Source organism: Nilaparvata lugens, chromosome 7, assembly GCF_014356525.2.
Source record: "Nilaparvata lugens isolate BPH chromosome 7, ASM1435652v1, whole genome shotgun sequence".
Lineage (NCBI taxonomy): Eukaryota > Metazoa > Arthropoda > Insecta > Hemiptera > Delphacidae > Nilaparvata > Nilaparvata lugens.
In genome coordinates, this window is record NC_052510.1 from 48,039,367 (window position 1) to 48,055,312 (window position 15,946).

Below are 15,946 nucleotides of genomic sequence, written 5' to 3' on the forward strand. Positions count from 1 at the left end.
TGGGGAAAATAGTGAGAAAATTCAACATTTTTCAGGGAATAATTTTCTACTTTTAACCACTATTTTTGTTCTGTAAAAAGATTTTTACATACCATCTATGCTCTGTAGAAACGTCGACCTTTTTCTCACAATTCTTCCTCTAACAACAGCAGGCCTATCCTCACTTTTTCAAGACTCCAGTCACAGCCTTCTGTAATTGGATGCTCTCTGGCTCATAAAGAAAAATGGCAACGTTGCATAACTAGGTTCAGTGATCTAGCCAGCCAGTCACCAGAGTTGAAAGCAGTGAATCCTAAATAAGATTGAAATAAATGGGTTCCCTATATCAATGGGAATAATAATGAGTTATGCAATGCAGTATTGTTCAACGTTTTACAACAGTGTCAGCTTGTTGCGCAGGGCTTCGAACTAAAGATGCCTGTTTCAAAACAAAATACCATCTGTAAAGATGAAAACAGGAAGCAGTTCTCCAGAGACCCATAGAGCACTAGCATAGTATAATCTCCGTACTATGGTAAAATAATATATTAATTTATGCACAGTCCAAGGTTCACGTTAATCTGATTGAATACCGGTAAACCGGGGTGACTTTGTCCCGATTTTGGGGAGTTGAGATTTTAAACCACTTGCAAACAATACTTGAGTTGCAACAAATCTCTCGCAATATTTTTTATTGTATTCTACAATGTTTGAAGAGTATTTTTCATTATAAAAAGTTCATATATTTCTCCACTTTAACAAAGATTATATTTTTGAAACAATGACAACCAGGAGTTGGGGTGACTTTGTCTCACTTTGAATAATAATATATGGAAAAAATTTAATTTTCAAGAGTAAGGCAAGGTGAAACCAACTATAAACCTTTAAAATGAATAATGACATTGAAAACAAATGAATTCCACTTCAAAAAATCACAAATTATTTTTTGAAAAATATTTCAGTTTCTGCTGCCTAAAGATCTCTTTAAGCGTCAAGGCATGTTGGCTGCAGAATCAGCTAAAAATGAATATTAAGATCTTATTAATCTCAAGTAAGGTGAATATTTTATTTAGTAGGTAGAATACATTATATTTATCATATTGTTAATTGTATTTGCATCATATCCTTATTGTGATATCACAATTATATTTTTATACTGAGACAAAGTCACCCCAAGTTTAACCTATGGTGAGGTCCACGTTATAATGGCAGTCTAGGAAGATAGGAGAAAAGGGTTGCCTTGCCACCCAAACAGCTGATACTGGTATATCATCTGATCAATTTAACTGTTCATTATTGTTGAAAATAGTTAATCATATTTTATTTGTCAAGAAAATATATTTTTTCAAGATGTAATAATATATTTTTATGATTGAGATTAAATATTTTGCCAATTAGTTGAATTTCTACATTGTTGATAAACGATGTGGCAACATCGCAAAGGGTGAAAGAGATAGCGCCATCTGATTTGTTGAATGATGGACAAGGATAGCAACACCATTGCAAATCACACACTGCCATTATAAGTGGACCACGTTATAATGACAGTGAATAAAGATAGAAGAATAGCGATGCCGATCCTCTGCATTAATTAATCATATTTCTACACTGTCAAAAACATAATTGGCACCGTTGTGGACCTAGAAAAGGATAGTACCACCGGCTTTGTCGAAAGATAGACAAGGATAGCAAAACCAAAGTTGATCAAATACTGTCATTATAACGTGGACCTCACTATATTTTATAGTAAAAGAGCCCTAACCAGTTCAACTATGATTTATTATACAGAGTGTTTCAGAAGTAGTGTCGAACATTTTAGGGTATTTTTCCTGGATGATAGGAGACTACAAATGACGTAAAGTGTCCAAAACTCAGCGGTTATCATTATAGCTGCCATTTTGTTTTTTTTTCACTTAGGAATTTTCATCTCAAGAACGAAATGATGTATTGATCTGAAATATGGCATGAATATTAATTTATGCTATGAAGACTCAACTCTAAAAAATAAAATAAAAACTTTTCGATGTAAATTTTCAAAATGGCGGCCATTTTAAATGTTTGATTGCAAATTTCACGTAAACCGTTCACTTTACAGAAAATTAAATTTACAAAAGACAAAAATGTTAGAAAATTTTATCAAGATTTCAAGGATACCTCATTTATTAAGATTGGTCAAAGAACGGAGAAATTTATTATTTTCGTATTGCATGCATGACCACTTATCAAAATATTTAAGCATCAATATTAGGCTACATTTTTAATTCCAATTGTATTTAAGAAGCTTTGAAACTCGGTATGGCTCTATATGGCCATCCAGCTGATTTTACAATGTTTTTCATATTATCTTTTTGTTCATGATCATGCATGCTGTACGAAAATAATTTCTCTGTTATTCTCTGACCAATCTTAATAAATGAAATCTTGATAAAATTTGCTAACTTTTTCGTCTTTTGTGAATTTTCTGTCAAGTGAACGGTTTTCGTGAAATTTGCAATAAAAAATTTAAAATAGCCGCCATTTTGAATAGGTACATCGAAAATTTTTCAATTTATTTTTTAAAGTTGAGTCTTCATAGCATAAATATGCATGCCAAATTTCAGATCAATACAATATTTCGCTCTTGAGATAAAAATGTCTAAGAGAAAAAACAAAATGGCAGCTATAAGGATAACGTTATTGAGTTTTGGACACTTCAAATACGTCATTTGTAGTCTCCTATCATCCAGGACCAATATCCTAAAATGTTCGACACTACTTCTGAAACACTCTCTATATATAGCCTACCAATTGAAACATAATAATAAGGCCAGAATAATATGTACGGTACTCACCGATATCATGAGTCTTTTAGAAATAAGTTGTTTTCTAATAAGAAGTTTTCCAACAACGAAATCACAAGATGAAGCAAGTAGTTTGGTTTTTAGTCGATAATTCAACTAATATATCGAGATTCGACAAGATATCGATTGTAGAACCTCGATAATGATCAGGGCTACGGCTATCAATGTTAAACATCGATTTCGAATAACAGAGATAGGAGATAACTGATTTGAGTAATTTTCCGCGAGGTGGGACAGTCACCCCTGGGCCCGGGGTAGTAGACAAAGTCACCCCGGTCGGCGGGTACATCTTTATTATAGTCGCAATAATTTTATATGTGATACATATATACACCCGGTTGCACAAGTATGTTAACTTTTAAACCAGATTGAATGCCACAAGAACCAATCATATGAGTAGCTTTATTTTCAAAAATCCTCTGATTTTTTTCTCGTGGAATTTAATCATGATTAAATTTGACAGGCTTTTTTGCAACCGGGCAATCCAGTTAAAACCATCAGCTGATACGATTTAGTTAAAACAACAGTAAATACTATATAACCCAGATACAGTAGTTTTAACTACAGTTAAAACTACAGCAACTATACCATATTGGTTATATAGTTATTGTAGTTAAAACTAGAGAGTGCTTTACGGCCTCAATGACGGCAATTACCAATGAACAAAGATTCTATTAGAATCGGTTTAGCAATACTTGGGCCAAAGAAAAGAGAAACATTGTTGATTACTTCTTAATACTATCCTAGTATTCAATTGCTCAGCAACTAAGTCCGCACTATATTCTGGTGCAAATATGCAGATTTGTCAAAAGCACTTTCGTTGCAGGACGTCGGCTCCACAGGCTGTACCTATATTTTACTGCTTGGTTCGACAGGAGTTTTACTGCTATAAATAAGCCGTGTCCACACTGAACAAATGTTCGGCAAACATGTTTGTTGAGGAGCTCAGGGACAAACATTTTTAAAAGTTTGGACAATCATTGTCTAACAAAAAATTACTATTGTTTCCAAACATTTTCAGTGTTTGCTGTAAAACATAAAAACCTGTACTACCCGCTTAAAATATTTTGTTTGGTGACGTGTCCACACTGGCCACGGGCAAACATTGTTTGTCAAACATAATAAAATTTGCCCAAACTTTTTCAACAAACATGTTTGTTGAACATTTGTTCAGTGTGGACACGGCTTAAGATACCCAACTATTTTTATGTTACATTTCTCTATGCTTGTTGGTGGCTTTCACGCGCAGTTAATTAACTGTTCAATATGTGCAGTAAATACCTGCTATCGTGAGCCTATCTTGTAAAATCTACTGATCCAAAAATGGGACAAGTTCTAATCAATCACCGCTTGTCTTTCATACAGCCACGTATTTTTTAATATGTTGGATAAATACTGCGCATTAAGCCACCTTTCATTCCAGATTCAGAAATAGTATAAGGTATTCTCAGTTTTTCTTTCCCGATCTGTGCTTCACCGTAAAAAAGAATAATAAAGATTCCCTACAAAAAGCATTTATTTATGGCATTATATGTGAAGCATATATGGCATGGCATATATCATTCTGTGAAGCCGGGTCCCCAGATGAAGAGAATTGAGATCAGCGATTATCGTTCAGGAGAATTATATTGCTGTAATAATTATGATGTTGATGTGAATTGCGCTGACGTATAGAGAAAATATACATCTAATACTATCTTTTCTCTATGGTTTATGTGTATATTCCCATGTTTCATTAATAGAATTCTTATGTATGGCGGGTATTTTAGTCCTTACATTTCTAGACTTTCGTAATCAAATTAAAACTACAGTTAGTGTTCATCGAGTTTCACCAGAGGGTGGTTGAGCTCTCCTTTTCTATAAATTTCTGATCTGCTAGACAGAAAAAAATAATATATAATTGGTTTTTATAGGTGTGTTCACATTGAGAGAATGAATTTCCAGAATACTCCCATAAGGATCAATTGTTTTCTTTTTCTGCCCAAAATAACAGAAATTCATTTCGTTTCTTAAAAAATCACCTTGCACATTGATTGCTTCAACTGAAATGAAGCAACGGGTGGTCCAATCTTCAATTTCAATATTAATCACATTATACTGCAGCAAACTAAACGAAACATTGTATCAATCCAGTTCAAGCTGAGATTTTGTGCGAACGGAACTTGAAGATACTAGATTCAGCTCAAGGAATCAGCTTATAGATCTACTGCATCATCCTGTCATACGGTACTCAAATTTGTGTTTATAAAAATGAGCATCAACCGTATACTGCCAAGTATTCCAAATTAATGGTATCTAGTTTGATACCTAGATTTTTCTAATTGTTGCACAATAATGCGACTACAGTACTTCAAGATAGGGCTGAGGGCTGTTTGGGTGATTCAGACCAGACGATTATGAGAATGCAGAGTGTAGCTTCTCTTCCATGAGCCTCGGTAAATGCCTCACAACATACAGGCAAACTGTTAGTAAAAACATAATAAAATTTGTCTCAACAGTTTCAACAAACATGTTTGTCAAATACTTTCTCAGTGTGAATCCCGCTCTAAATTAGAATGAAATTTAATTGTCCCAACAGTTGCAACAACATGTTTGTCAAAAGCTTTCTTAGTGCGAATCCAGCTACAATCTAGAATGAAATCTAGTTTGTCAGAAACAAGCAGCCGTTATTGAAGTACATGTCTTTGGTCCGGTTGCACAAAAGCCGGTTAAATTTCAACCGTGATTTATCTCACAAGAACCAATCAGAGAAGGCCTTTTTGATAAGACGGCTTCTCTGATTGGTTCTCGTGGGATTAATCACGATTGAAATTTTACCAGCTTTTGTGTAACTGGCACTTTGAATTTAAATCTTCCAACATATTCCGGGAAAATACGGTAATACAATGTAAATATGAAGATGGTTCAGACACAAGAAAAATGTCGGCTGCTGCAATTTCAACATTTTTCTCATGAATAAAGCATCTATAGATGCTGAAGAAAAGTACTTTCATTTATTGGTTTTGAGATAATTTAGAAAAATTTGACATTCTGTCTCATCATTCTGAACCGACCACTCCATCGAAAGCTCTCAAAAACCGCTGCTTTAAGAACTTGTATAATCTGTCATAACGTACCTATAGTAGTAGCCTAGTTGGATTTTACATCATAACTAATATTGAACTTGAAGAATTTTATATCAACGTCAAGGCACTAAGAAAAAATTATTCATCGTTTTAATATATTACACAATTATTTTACATATTTATTATTTGAATTTTCATTCTGTATAATAAATAATAGAAATCTCCAGCCACATGAAATGAACATTGCGTAAATAATAAACAATATGAGTAACTGTCGATTTGACTGATTAGAAACTCTATAAAGAAAACAACATTCCGTATCGTTTCGGTATTATAAAATATCGACAAAACAACTAAATAAAACCAATAAATTCATTCAAATCATTCAATACAAATTGATTTTTATTCTATAAATTGTGTTTAAATCAAACAAATATAATATAATATAAATTGATATTAAAATTTTCCGTTGTCGATTAAAAGTTTTCTTTACAACACACTTAAAAATTAATTAACAGTAGAAAGAAAAAAGAATTATGACTCAATTACTATCACATTTTTCTGTTAACAGGTTTTCATTAATATATTAACATTTCATTTCAATTTTCTTCACTATTTTCTTCATTTTAACCAAAATGATTCAGTACATAATACATCGTATAAATACAAGTATGTCCAAGGTTTGCTTTTTGTTTCCAGTACAAATCGGTACCATTATTAATCTTTATTAGGAATATAGTAACAATAATACAGTATATTTATATATTTCATATATATTTATATATTTAATAAATTAAAATTGGGAGAAAGGCTGTTATGAAGTTCTATGCTATAGACTGCTTTAGTTATTTACAATTAACTGTAAACATATTTATAAGTATACGTATCGTGATTATGATCCGATGATGAGAGAAGAAAAATTAAATGTATTCGCATCTGATGAGAAGAGATTAAAAAAATTCCAACTGATAAAAAATAAATCTAGTTGTTAATAAAAAACAGTCTTCAGAGAAACTCTAAAGAGATCCACCAAGTCTTTAAAAAGTCAGCTAATCATCAGCCTGACCTCTAATAATCTAGGTTTAATACCAAACAGATACGGGAAGCGTTCACTCTCTTACACAATAACTCTCAATATCAATTTGATAATACATTCTCGTTTATTCAGTTTATAATACAACAACTTTTAATATCAACTAAATTGAGTCGATCAGTCAGGTCGAGAGACACAATCGACAGTTACAGTTATCGACACCTTACAAAACACTTGTAATCATAATAATATATCCGGGGGACGAAACCTAAAAATCACATTGTGTCATTTTGTTAAGTATCTTGAATCAATCAATACATTAATACGCTTTATCGATCGATGCACGGTTCTAGTATTTGTTTTGCAACCGTTACTTCTAGTCGAAATTACTTACTCTACTTTTTACAAATTCCGTGCGCTAATCAACACACAACACTATTTCCCACAAGCATGGAAAGTTCACTTCATTTCAAAGTTCGCTCACACATACACACACCATGATGAGATGTATATAATATAGCACAGTGTCAATATATTACAAACTCGTGTAACATCAAGGGTAGCTTCCTCTAATAATTTAAACTTAAATTATAGTTTAAGCTATCAGCTGACTCAATTGAAACACATTATAATGAATGCGACTATACATTGATTAAACTGGTTTAATAGTTGAACAGCTTTGGAGAAAGCGACCCTAAGTGACACTCAGTGTAGTAATACGGTATATTACACAGATAGTGACGACATCAAGTAGACACAAGTCACACCAGCCAAGTCATTCACTGTGTTTCCTGTTTGTGGGGCCATGTGTTTTCTACTACAAAACAAACGACACCTTAGTTACAGATATAGGACCAGACCATATAAAGCGGTTGTTCAACTCAATCAGCCAATCGGATAGCTTCCTGCCCTGTCGACTCTAAAAAAAGAGTTCTCAGGTGTTCTTGAGTTCAGGCGCCAACTCAATCAGCCAATCGGAGAGCTTCATGCCCTGTCGACGATTAACATGGTCAGACTCAAACTACACAACATATATCACTCTATGTCTTCGTCAACTGTTCATTTATACATTGTTATACTCTGGTGGAGTGATCTGTACAGTACGTGTCCTACGAGGGGGGTCGCGAGCAGTGGAACAGGACCCTGGAAATGAGTGCAGCCACCTGCTGGTCGAGTATCTGCGACATGACGAGTGCAAGGAGCCGTTGTTCCTGTTGGAGAAACAGTGGCCGGTTGTCAGGGTGCTTGGCAAGGTGCAGCAAGGTGCGAGCTGCACGTCGCAGCATGTCCAGCGACGTGCCCATGCAGTCAGGGTTGTCGCGCAGTGCTGCTATGCCGTGTTGGTTGGCCACTCCCAGTGCACTGGCTTCGGCTTGCTCTATGAAGGCGACAAGCAGCGACACCACTGGTGACTGCAGCGCGATCGTGCGTGCCATTCCGCTGTCTGCAGCTGCTAGGTAGTGCAGCAGGTTCACCGCGAATTCTCTTAGCACCTTCACAACACAACAACAAAGACAACTGTAATTCTTCTGTTTCTTAGAACACATACAAAATTCACTGCAATTCTACACTAGTTCATAAGGAAAATTACTCTCCCAAAAAAGCAATTAAATTTCAAAATTGAATATTTGTATTTATTCATTTATAATGAGGCCACAAGAATAATAATTCCAATCCCTAGCCTTACCCTACATGTGACTGATTACCTATCAACCTTGACAGTCTAATTCTCACCTGCTTTATATGTTTATTGAATTTTTTCGACAGTGAGCAAAGTGAGAGAGAAGGACAAATGTGTGCTATATTAAATATTTAACACATAGAGGTCAATCTTCTAGAGCTTCATGCATAGTTCAATAGCTTTTGCTATCATAAACTCAACTTGAAATTCAAAGAAATTGTACTGATGAGGTGATCAATGAGGGTGAGGGAAAAGTATCACAGCAAGAGAAATAGTAGCCTTTGGACTTTCAGACAAGTGAGATGGAAAGTAAACGATACTTGGGCGAAGACAAGTTTCTAGGCGAGAGGTCTTCATGAATACCAGTCAACCAGTTCCAAATCGACAAAAAATTGTCGGTACTAATCAAATTGTAGCAGTCAAAGCATAATCACTGCAGATTTCATAACTGACAATGGAAACCACCGATTGTGAGCGGACAAAGCCGAAGTTTGACTAAGCCCCACCCTGGCATCAGAAAATTTCGCTGCAATTACTATTCTACAAAGCATTTATTATTCCATGACATAAGCTCATGTAGTTTGCAAATAAACTTTAGTTCATTTACCCTATTGTCACATTTTTGAAATTGAATGTAATGATAATCCAGTAAATAAATGCAATCGGAATGAAATATTAATAAAATACGTGATCAAATACTGCCATTATAAAATGGGCCTCACTATAGTATCTGGAATTGTTTTAATAAATTAGTAGTTTTGATAATTTCGTTAATTTTGATAAACGTAGTTGGTGATTTTACCTGTTCTTCGATTCGACAGAGCAGCCGCGTGAGCACCGAGCAGAGTCGCTCGAGCCGCGAGAATGGAGGCGTGGCGATGACGAGGTCGACGTTCGAGTCGGTGACGCACAGCTTGACGAGTGCCTCGAGGGCGAGTCGTTGGGGCGAGAGGGGCGACGAGGGGGCCACCGACGGGAACGGGTCCTGGCCCTGGGCTGCCGGGCACACGGCCCAGTGCAGGAGGCCGTCTAGCAGCGGTCGTGACACCTACAACAAATCATTCATTCATTATCAATTATTTTTGCATATATGTTTCATAATAACTGCTATGAAGTGAATAAGTAATCTCATTTCCTAAGGCTGGCTACTAACGGTACGACATGCAAGATAAACATGACGTCATACATTGTTGTGCCATCACAGCGAAAGGCTTCTAGAAAAATGTATTGAGGTTTTTGTATCTTCGAATTATTTTCTCTTCGTTGCTCTATTTGAGGTTGAATTATTTTTGTAACATAATTTGTGATTTTCCAGTGGTTTATTTATTGTTATTGGTTGTTTATTTCATGTTGGACGCCTCTCGCTGATGACAAAACATGCAAGATGAACATTTGTGATGAACATGATTGCCATGTCCTACCCGTAAGTGACAAGCCTAACAAAGTTTTTTGGATAGGAATATTAATATTCAAAGTGAAGCAGCATAACCTACGTTTCAGACATATTTCTATCAAAGTTCGGAAAGGGAACAGTTTTTGGCTAGGCCAGTTGGTCCATTTCGTATATTTTTGATTTGTGTATTATGACGTGTGAATAAATAAATTTATAAATATTGTGGATCATTATGAATGATAAATTATTATATTTATTATATAAAATAAATATTGTGGATTTTGTCAATGATTGGAAAAAGTTTTCAACAGCAGTAGGCTACTGCTAAAGATGTGTTGGTTTCAACACGGAACTGCAATACCAGATAAAAGATAATTGACTGTATCCACCTAACTCCAGCCTCCTATTTCAAAATGAAGGCAGCTCTTCTATTCTATCTACAGTAGGATATGACATTCATTGGAGGTAGCTGTGGTGCCATATCTCAAGGTTGTGCACCACGCTCTTGCAAACTTTTTATTGGTGACATTTTTCAATGTAAGATACTATCAACTTCCCAAAACAGAACAAATTTCAAAGATGTTTGATGAGTTCCACTTTTGAGAAACACAATTACACAAAACTGAAATCTATGGGTCATTTATTTCATAATAGGTAGCAAGTGAATTCATTAAATGTCGAGGATAATCAGTCAGTAATTTTATTCAATTCAACACAATATAAATACATTTTCATGATATGGTTCATCTTATGACATGGTTGATTTTTCAGAATATTAATTATGGAGTAATTTATTCCAGTTTTAAATAATAGAACATTCGGTTATTTTTCCAAAATGGAATTTCAATTTCCAATCTAATTTAATTTTTAAATTCAATTTTTCCAATGGGAAATTTATTCCCTCAAGAAAAATCTAATCCAATTGATATCCCATAATTGACATTCTGAGAAATCAAATATGTTATTCCATGAACAATCTTAGAGAATGTATCCTTGAAATATAATAAATTAATCTATTTGATAGTATCCAAATCAAAGAACTTTGATTATGACATCAGTGAAAAGCTTCCAAAATCATGGTGTACAACCCTAACTGGTCATATTCAACCCAAATTTAACAGATTTCACTCACCTCCTCGCAGATGGGCTCGAGGTCAATATGTCCGGCAATGTTGGCGACGCACACCAGGGCATTCTCCCTGAGCACAAGCAGCCACTCCCACCACCACTCAGTGTCGCCCTGCAGCGACGAACAGCAGTCGCCAAAGTCGGCGTCCTCTTCGCGGTCGTAGTTGCGCTGCTTGAGAGTGCGTAGCGGGTGCTCGTGATGCAGCAGCAACAGTTTCCCCAGCAGGCCTAGCAGCGTCGAGTTCTTGGCAAACTCAAGCTCGTTGCCCGGCACAAAAGTCAGGTTTCGTAGTATGTTCGAGAGGCAGATGCAGCGACGCGCAATCGAGTCCTGGCTCTCAGTCACCGTCGACAGACTCGCCTCGTCCCGCGAGTAACACTCGTCCTCGTAGTCAGACATTTTGCGCTGCTTTAGGGTTCCCGCCGGGTCACGTATCCGTTTCGACAGCGCCGGGTCCTTATCCTTCTCGCTAATTTCACTATCGTCCTTCACTTCCTTTTTAACGCTACTATCGTCCACTTCACTAGATTCACCCTTCTCCTCCTCCTCCTCCTTTTTCACTTTCACTGTCGTCGTGCACTCATTAGTCCTACGGTCACAGTTACTAGTCACTTTGGTGGTTTTGAGGAGGCGCACAAACGGCACAATTCCGAAATCGGACCGGAAGCAGGGCACGATGTAGGAGAGCGACGTGTGCAGGTCGCAACCGCCATCTTCGGGCATAATGAACTCGGCGTCCGTGTCCCACGCGCGCTTCGAGTCCAGGACGAATATGTCGTCCGAGGCCGGCACCACACTCACGGCCACTCCGCGATGCGTGCGTAGTGTATGTTCGCCGCACGCCACTAGTGGTGTCCGGTCGGTGGGGTCGGGTGGCTTCTCCACTTGGCCAAGGTCTACGTCTGCGCTCGACTGCACGCACCTTTCGTACCTGAACAAACAAAATTCAAATTGTATTTATTGCCCTTGGATGTTAAACTTCCTTTACCAATTCTAGAGAAGGTCGTATAATATATTATATAATAACAGATTAAAGATTGTTATTGACAAATTTTAGTATCGTGAACCATATTATTGATCAAAATACAGAAGTCAATCAACCACAAAAAAAGTAATTTGTACCAAAAAACTCATTTTTAATAGAATAGAATAATGTTTTATTGGAGCCACTTCTGAAGAATCACCTTCGTCACAATTACAACATAATTCAATACAATATTTGATAGTAGGCTACGTAGTACTAACACAATTCAATAATTTAAAATAAAATAATGGACATGATGTATTTATAATTCACTCTTTAATATCGAGATAAGTTAATTATGTTATGAATTTCCTTTTCCATATCTTTATAATTATTTTCTTTAGCATAACAAATAAATTCACTTGAATTTGACAATCTATGAATGTGAGCACTAACCACTGCTGATGCTTCTCACTGGTGGCAGTCGACGCAGCAGCAGCAACAACAGGCGGCTGCTCATCAGTCGAGTTGGGCTCGAGCATATCAGCCAGAGCGCGCCTGAAGTGTTCCAACAGAATATCCAACAACCCAGGCAGGTGACTCAGTCCAAAGTACGCGACAGCGTTGTCGTCAAACAGCAGAATGTTGAGAACGTCCAGCGCCCAACACGTCTCGGCCAACAGGCCTGAGCGGAGTGCCATCATGAGGCGCCAAGCGTCCACCGGCGCCACGTCGCCTTTGGTGAGGCGTCGTCGCTTGTAGAGCACGGGCGTCGTCGCTTCAACGCTCTCCGGTGGAAACACCATCTCGCGTTTGGTGCCTGCTTGCACGCCTACGCCTTGGCCCTGAACAGAAACAACGGCTGCACTTTAGACATCGAAAATCTAGAAACGAGTTTATAGGCTCAAATTGCGCCTGGATCAATTGACTATGTTATTCAACGACAATAATAAAAAATCGCAACTATCAAATATCCCACTACGCTATTTTCATATTTAAAACAAGTTTTACATGCTCCACATTATTTTTAACACGGCATAATTTTAGCACAATCATGATGTTGAACTATAAATTATAAAGTTGAATTGGGAATATCATCGTTTCTAAAAACACATTTGAGTACCTTGAATGGTTCATATGAAGGCTGCTACTCAATTCAATTTTCAATTCAATTCAATTCTTTTTATTTGCCATCAATACAATTTACAATAAATTATTCAAGAAATTCATAGAAATAAAAATAAAACATAGCTTACAATCAAAACAAAAATTATAAATTAAATATATTTAAATCAAAATCTATTCATTAAGGCAACAACCCAGCAAGGAAAATCCTGTCCGCTGGGCGTGAGCATCAGTTCAATATTATTATATCAAATATTATTTTGATAAAAATAAAATAAAAATAAATATGGCAAAATTTTAGAATCACGTAAGTAAACAAAAAAAATAAGGTTGAAAAAAAATGTATACGGTATTATAAAATATTATCGAGAGTAAAGAAAAATGTCTCAATTATCCATTTATTTATCTGTGCCCCATGTCTATCCTCAGTTAAAAATTGCATACCATTTGGGATTAAATTAATTAATTTTGTGTTTAAATAATTTAATTGTCGACGTAATATTGTTAGGTTAGTGTGATTTATGTTGAATAAATTATGAAAATTTAACCTGAAATTATATGTGGCTAGATTATTCTTTATTGTAAATTTATCTTTATTTTTTCTTATGTAGTAGAGAATTTTTTTAATATATAGTTGGCGTATGGTCATTACCTTGAATTCATCAAATGTGTCCCTGCTTGGATGAATTCTTGGTCTATTCAGAATAGTCTTTATTATCATTTTTTGAATGACAAAAATCCTATTTATTATGTGATCATAAGTTCCCCCCATACTCCTAACGCATATTGCAGAATTGACTGAACGTATCCATGATAAATTAGTTTTAACTCCTGTATATTTAATAATTTACGGATTTTGTAAAATATATAAGATATAAATTTTAGCCTTTTACAAATGAATTCCATATGCATGTCCCACTTGAGATGACAGTCTACCATAATCCCCAAATACTTAACCACTTTTTCCTGTTTTAGTTTCGGGCAAGCACATTCTCCACACATCTCCGATTCACAATTCGTGTGTATTTTAAGTACAATTTCCTCTGGTGGTTGTCCAATCACAGTGGGAGAAAAAGCAACATATTTAGTCTTAGTAGTATTCATACTCAATGTATTCAGATCAAGCCACTTTTTAATATTTGACATAACTTTTTCTGCTTTCAAAGACGTTTGGGTCCATGACTTATCTTTAATTATTAAGGCTGTGTCATCAGCAAAGGAAATTATTCTTGAATCTTCAATTTTTACTTTGAATATATCGTTCATATAGAGTAGGAATAGAATCGGTGATAAGACGGTACCTTTCGGCAATCCGAAATCATTCAGCTAATCATTCAGATATTGTAGATATCTGATGTATAATGGTCATTCTCAGAAATCAGTTGTGAACGATCATTTAGGTAACTTTTGATTAATTCAAATGAGAGACCTCTAATCCCGTAGCTTTTTAATTTATTGAGTAAGTTATTATGGGGAATAGTATCAAAGGCCTTAGCAAGGTCAATGAATATGGCAAGGCACTTATTTTTATCAGAGGACATACTATCAGATACTTCATTTGCAAAATTGGCCAGGGCATCCTCAGTATTTTTGTTGCTTTGGAACCCGTATTGATCTTTATCAATTATATCATGCTTATCAATAAAATCCATTAGTCTAATCTTTATAATTTTCTCCATTATTTTAGCCAGGTTGCTAATCAAACTTATGGGTCTATAGTTTTCAGGAAGTTTGCGGTTACCGGATTTAAATAGAGGCTTGACTCTGGCTATCTTGAAACATTTTGGAAATTTACCAGTTTGAAAGCATTTGTTTATAATATAGCATAAAGGGGTTTCGATCCAACAGCATATTCTTTTTATTAAAACATTATGGATTTGGTCCATCCCAGGACTTGCTGAATTCTTCAATGTTTTAATAATATTTCTTATTTCCTCCATTGTGACAGGTCTGAGGAATAGAGATTGACATATTGACGGTAAAGGGGCTTTGTATAATTCGTTAAGATTTGTGGACACAGTTGGAATCTTACATGCATATTCTTTACCAACTTCTGAATGAAGTCCTGTTCTACTCCTGTTCTACTCAGTAGTTTTTGCATGTTGTTCTGTATGTCATGTTGTGTCATAATAATATGTACACGCTATTTTTATTACGAGTAACAGCTCTATATAAGCTATATAACAGCTCCATACGAGCTATATAATGAGCTTAACGCGGTATTCAAACCGTATCTTGAGTCCCTACTATCGATATTGAAATTAATGATAAATCGAATGAAGCACCAGTTTGATATAGAATTCTAATGGATAAAATGGAAGCAATAGGAATAAGAGGTATTGCATTGTCATTCTTTGAGTCATATTTAAATTTATTGTAGAAGACAAAAAGTTAGGCTTGATAAAAAGACAAGTGGACTATTAAATGTGAATATTGGAGTTCCACAAGGAACAGTGCTTGGGCCAGTTTTGTTCTTAATATACATAAATGATTTATTAAATATAAATCTAGGGAATTGCTCCTTGTACTCTTTTGCGGATGACACAGTTGCTATAGTTTGGGGGGAAACTTGGCCAATCACCTTCCAGAGAGCTAATAAATGCTTTGATGTTATCAAGTCCTGGTTAAAGAATAGTCTCCTACATTTGAATATTCAAAAAACTAGATTTCTTCCCTTTTCATTGTCGTCCTCTGGATTGCCTCCAGATAATACTGACTGTAAACTAGTATCACATAA

General features: G+C 35.6%; 1 protein-coding gene across 12 annotated transcripts in view; it reads right to left on the minus strand.

The window, feature by feature from the left end:
* Window positions 1-6,016: 6,016 nt before the first annotated feature.
* LOC111045849 (trithorax group protein osa-like) overlaps window positions 6,017-15,946 on the minus strand; it is a 157,121-nt gene continuing 147,191 nt past the window's right edge. For 10 of the 12 annotated variants that reach the window (XM_039432942.1, XM_039432940.1, XM_039432935.1 and 7 more), the window contains 4 exons: window positions 12,541-12,929; window positions 11,124-12,051; window positions 9,401-9,646; window positions 6,033-8,410 (listed from right to left, as the gene is read on the minus strand). In XM_039432942.1, the coding sequence (XP_039288876.1) occupies window positions 8,027-8,410; window positions 9,401-9,646; window positions 11,124-12,051; window positions 12,541-12,929 (1,947 nt within the window). In that variant the 3' untranslated portion in view covers window positions 6,033-8,026. Of the gene's footprint in view, window positions 8,411-9,400; window positions 9,647-11,123; window positions 12,052-12,540; window positions 12,930-15,946 lie in introns of all 12 variants that reach the window. The other 2 variants (XM_039432939.1, XM_039432932.1) reach the window with 1 other exon arrangement.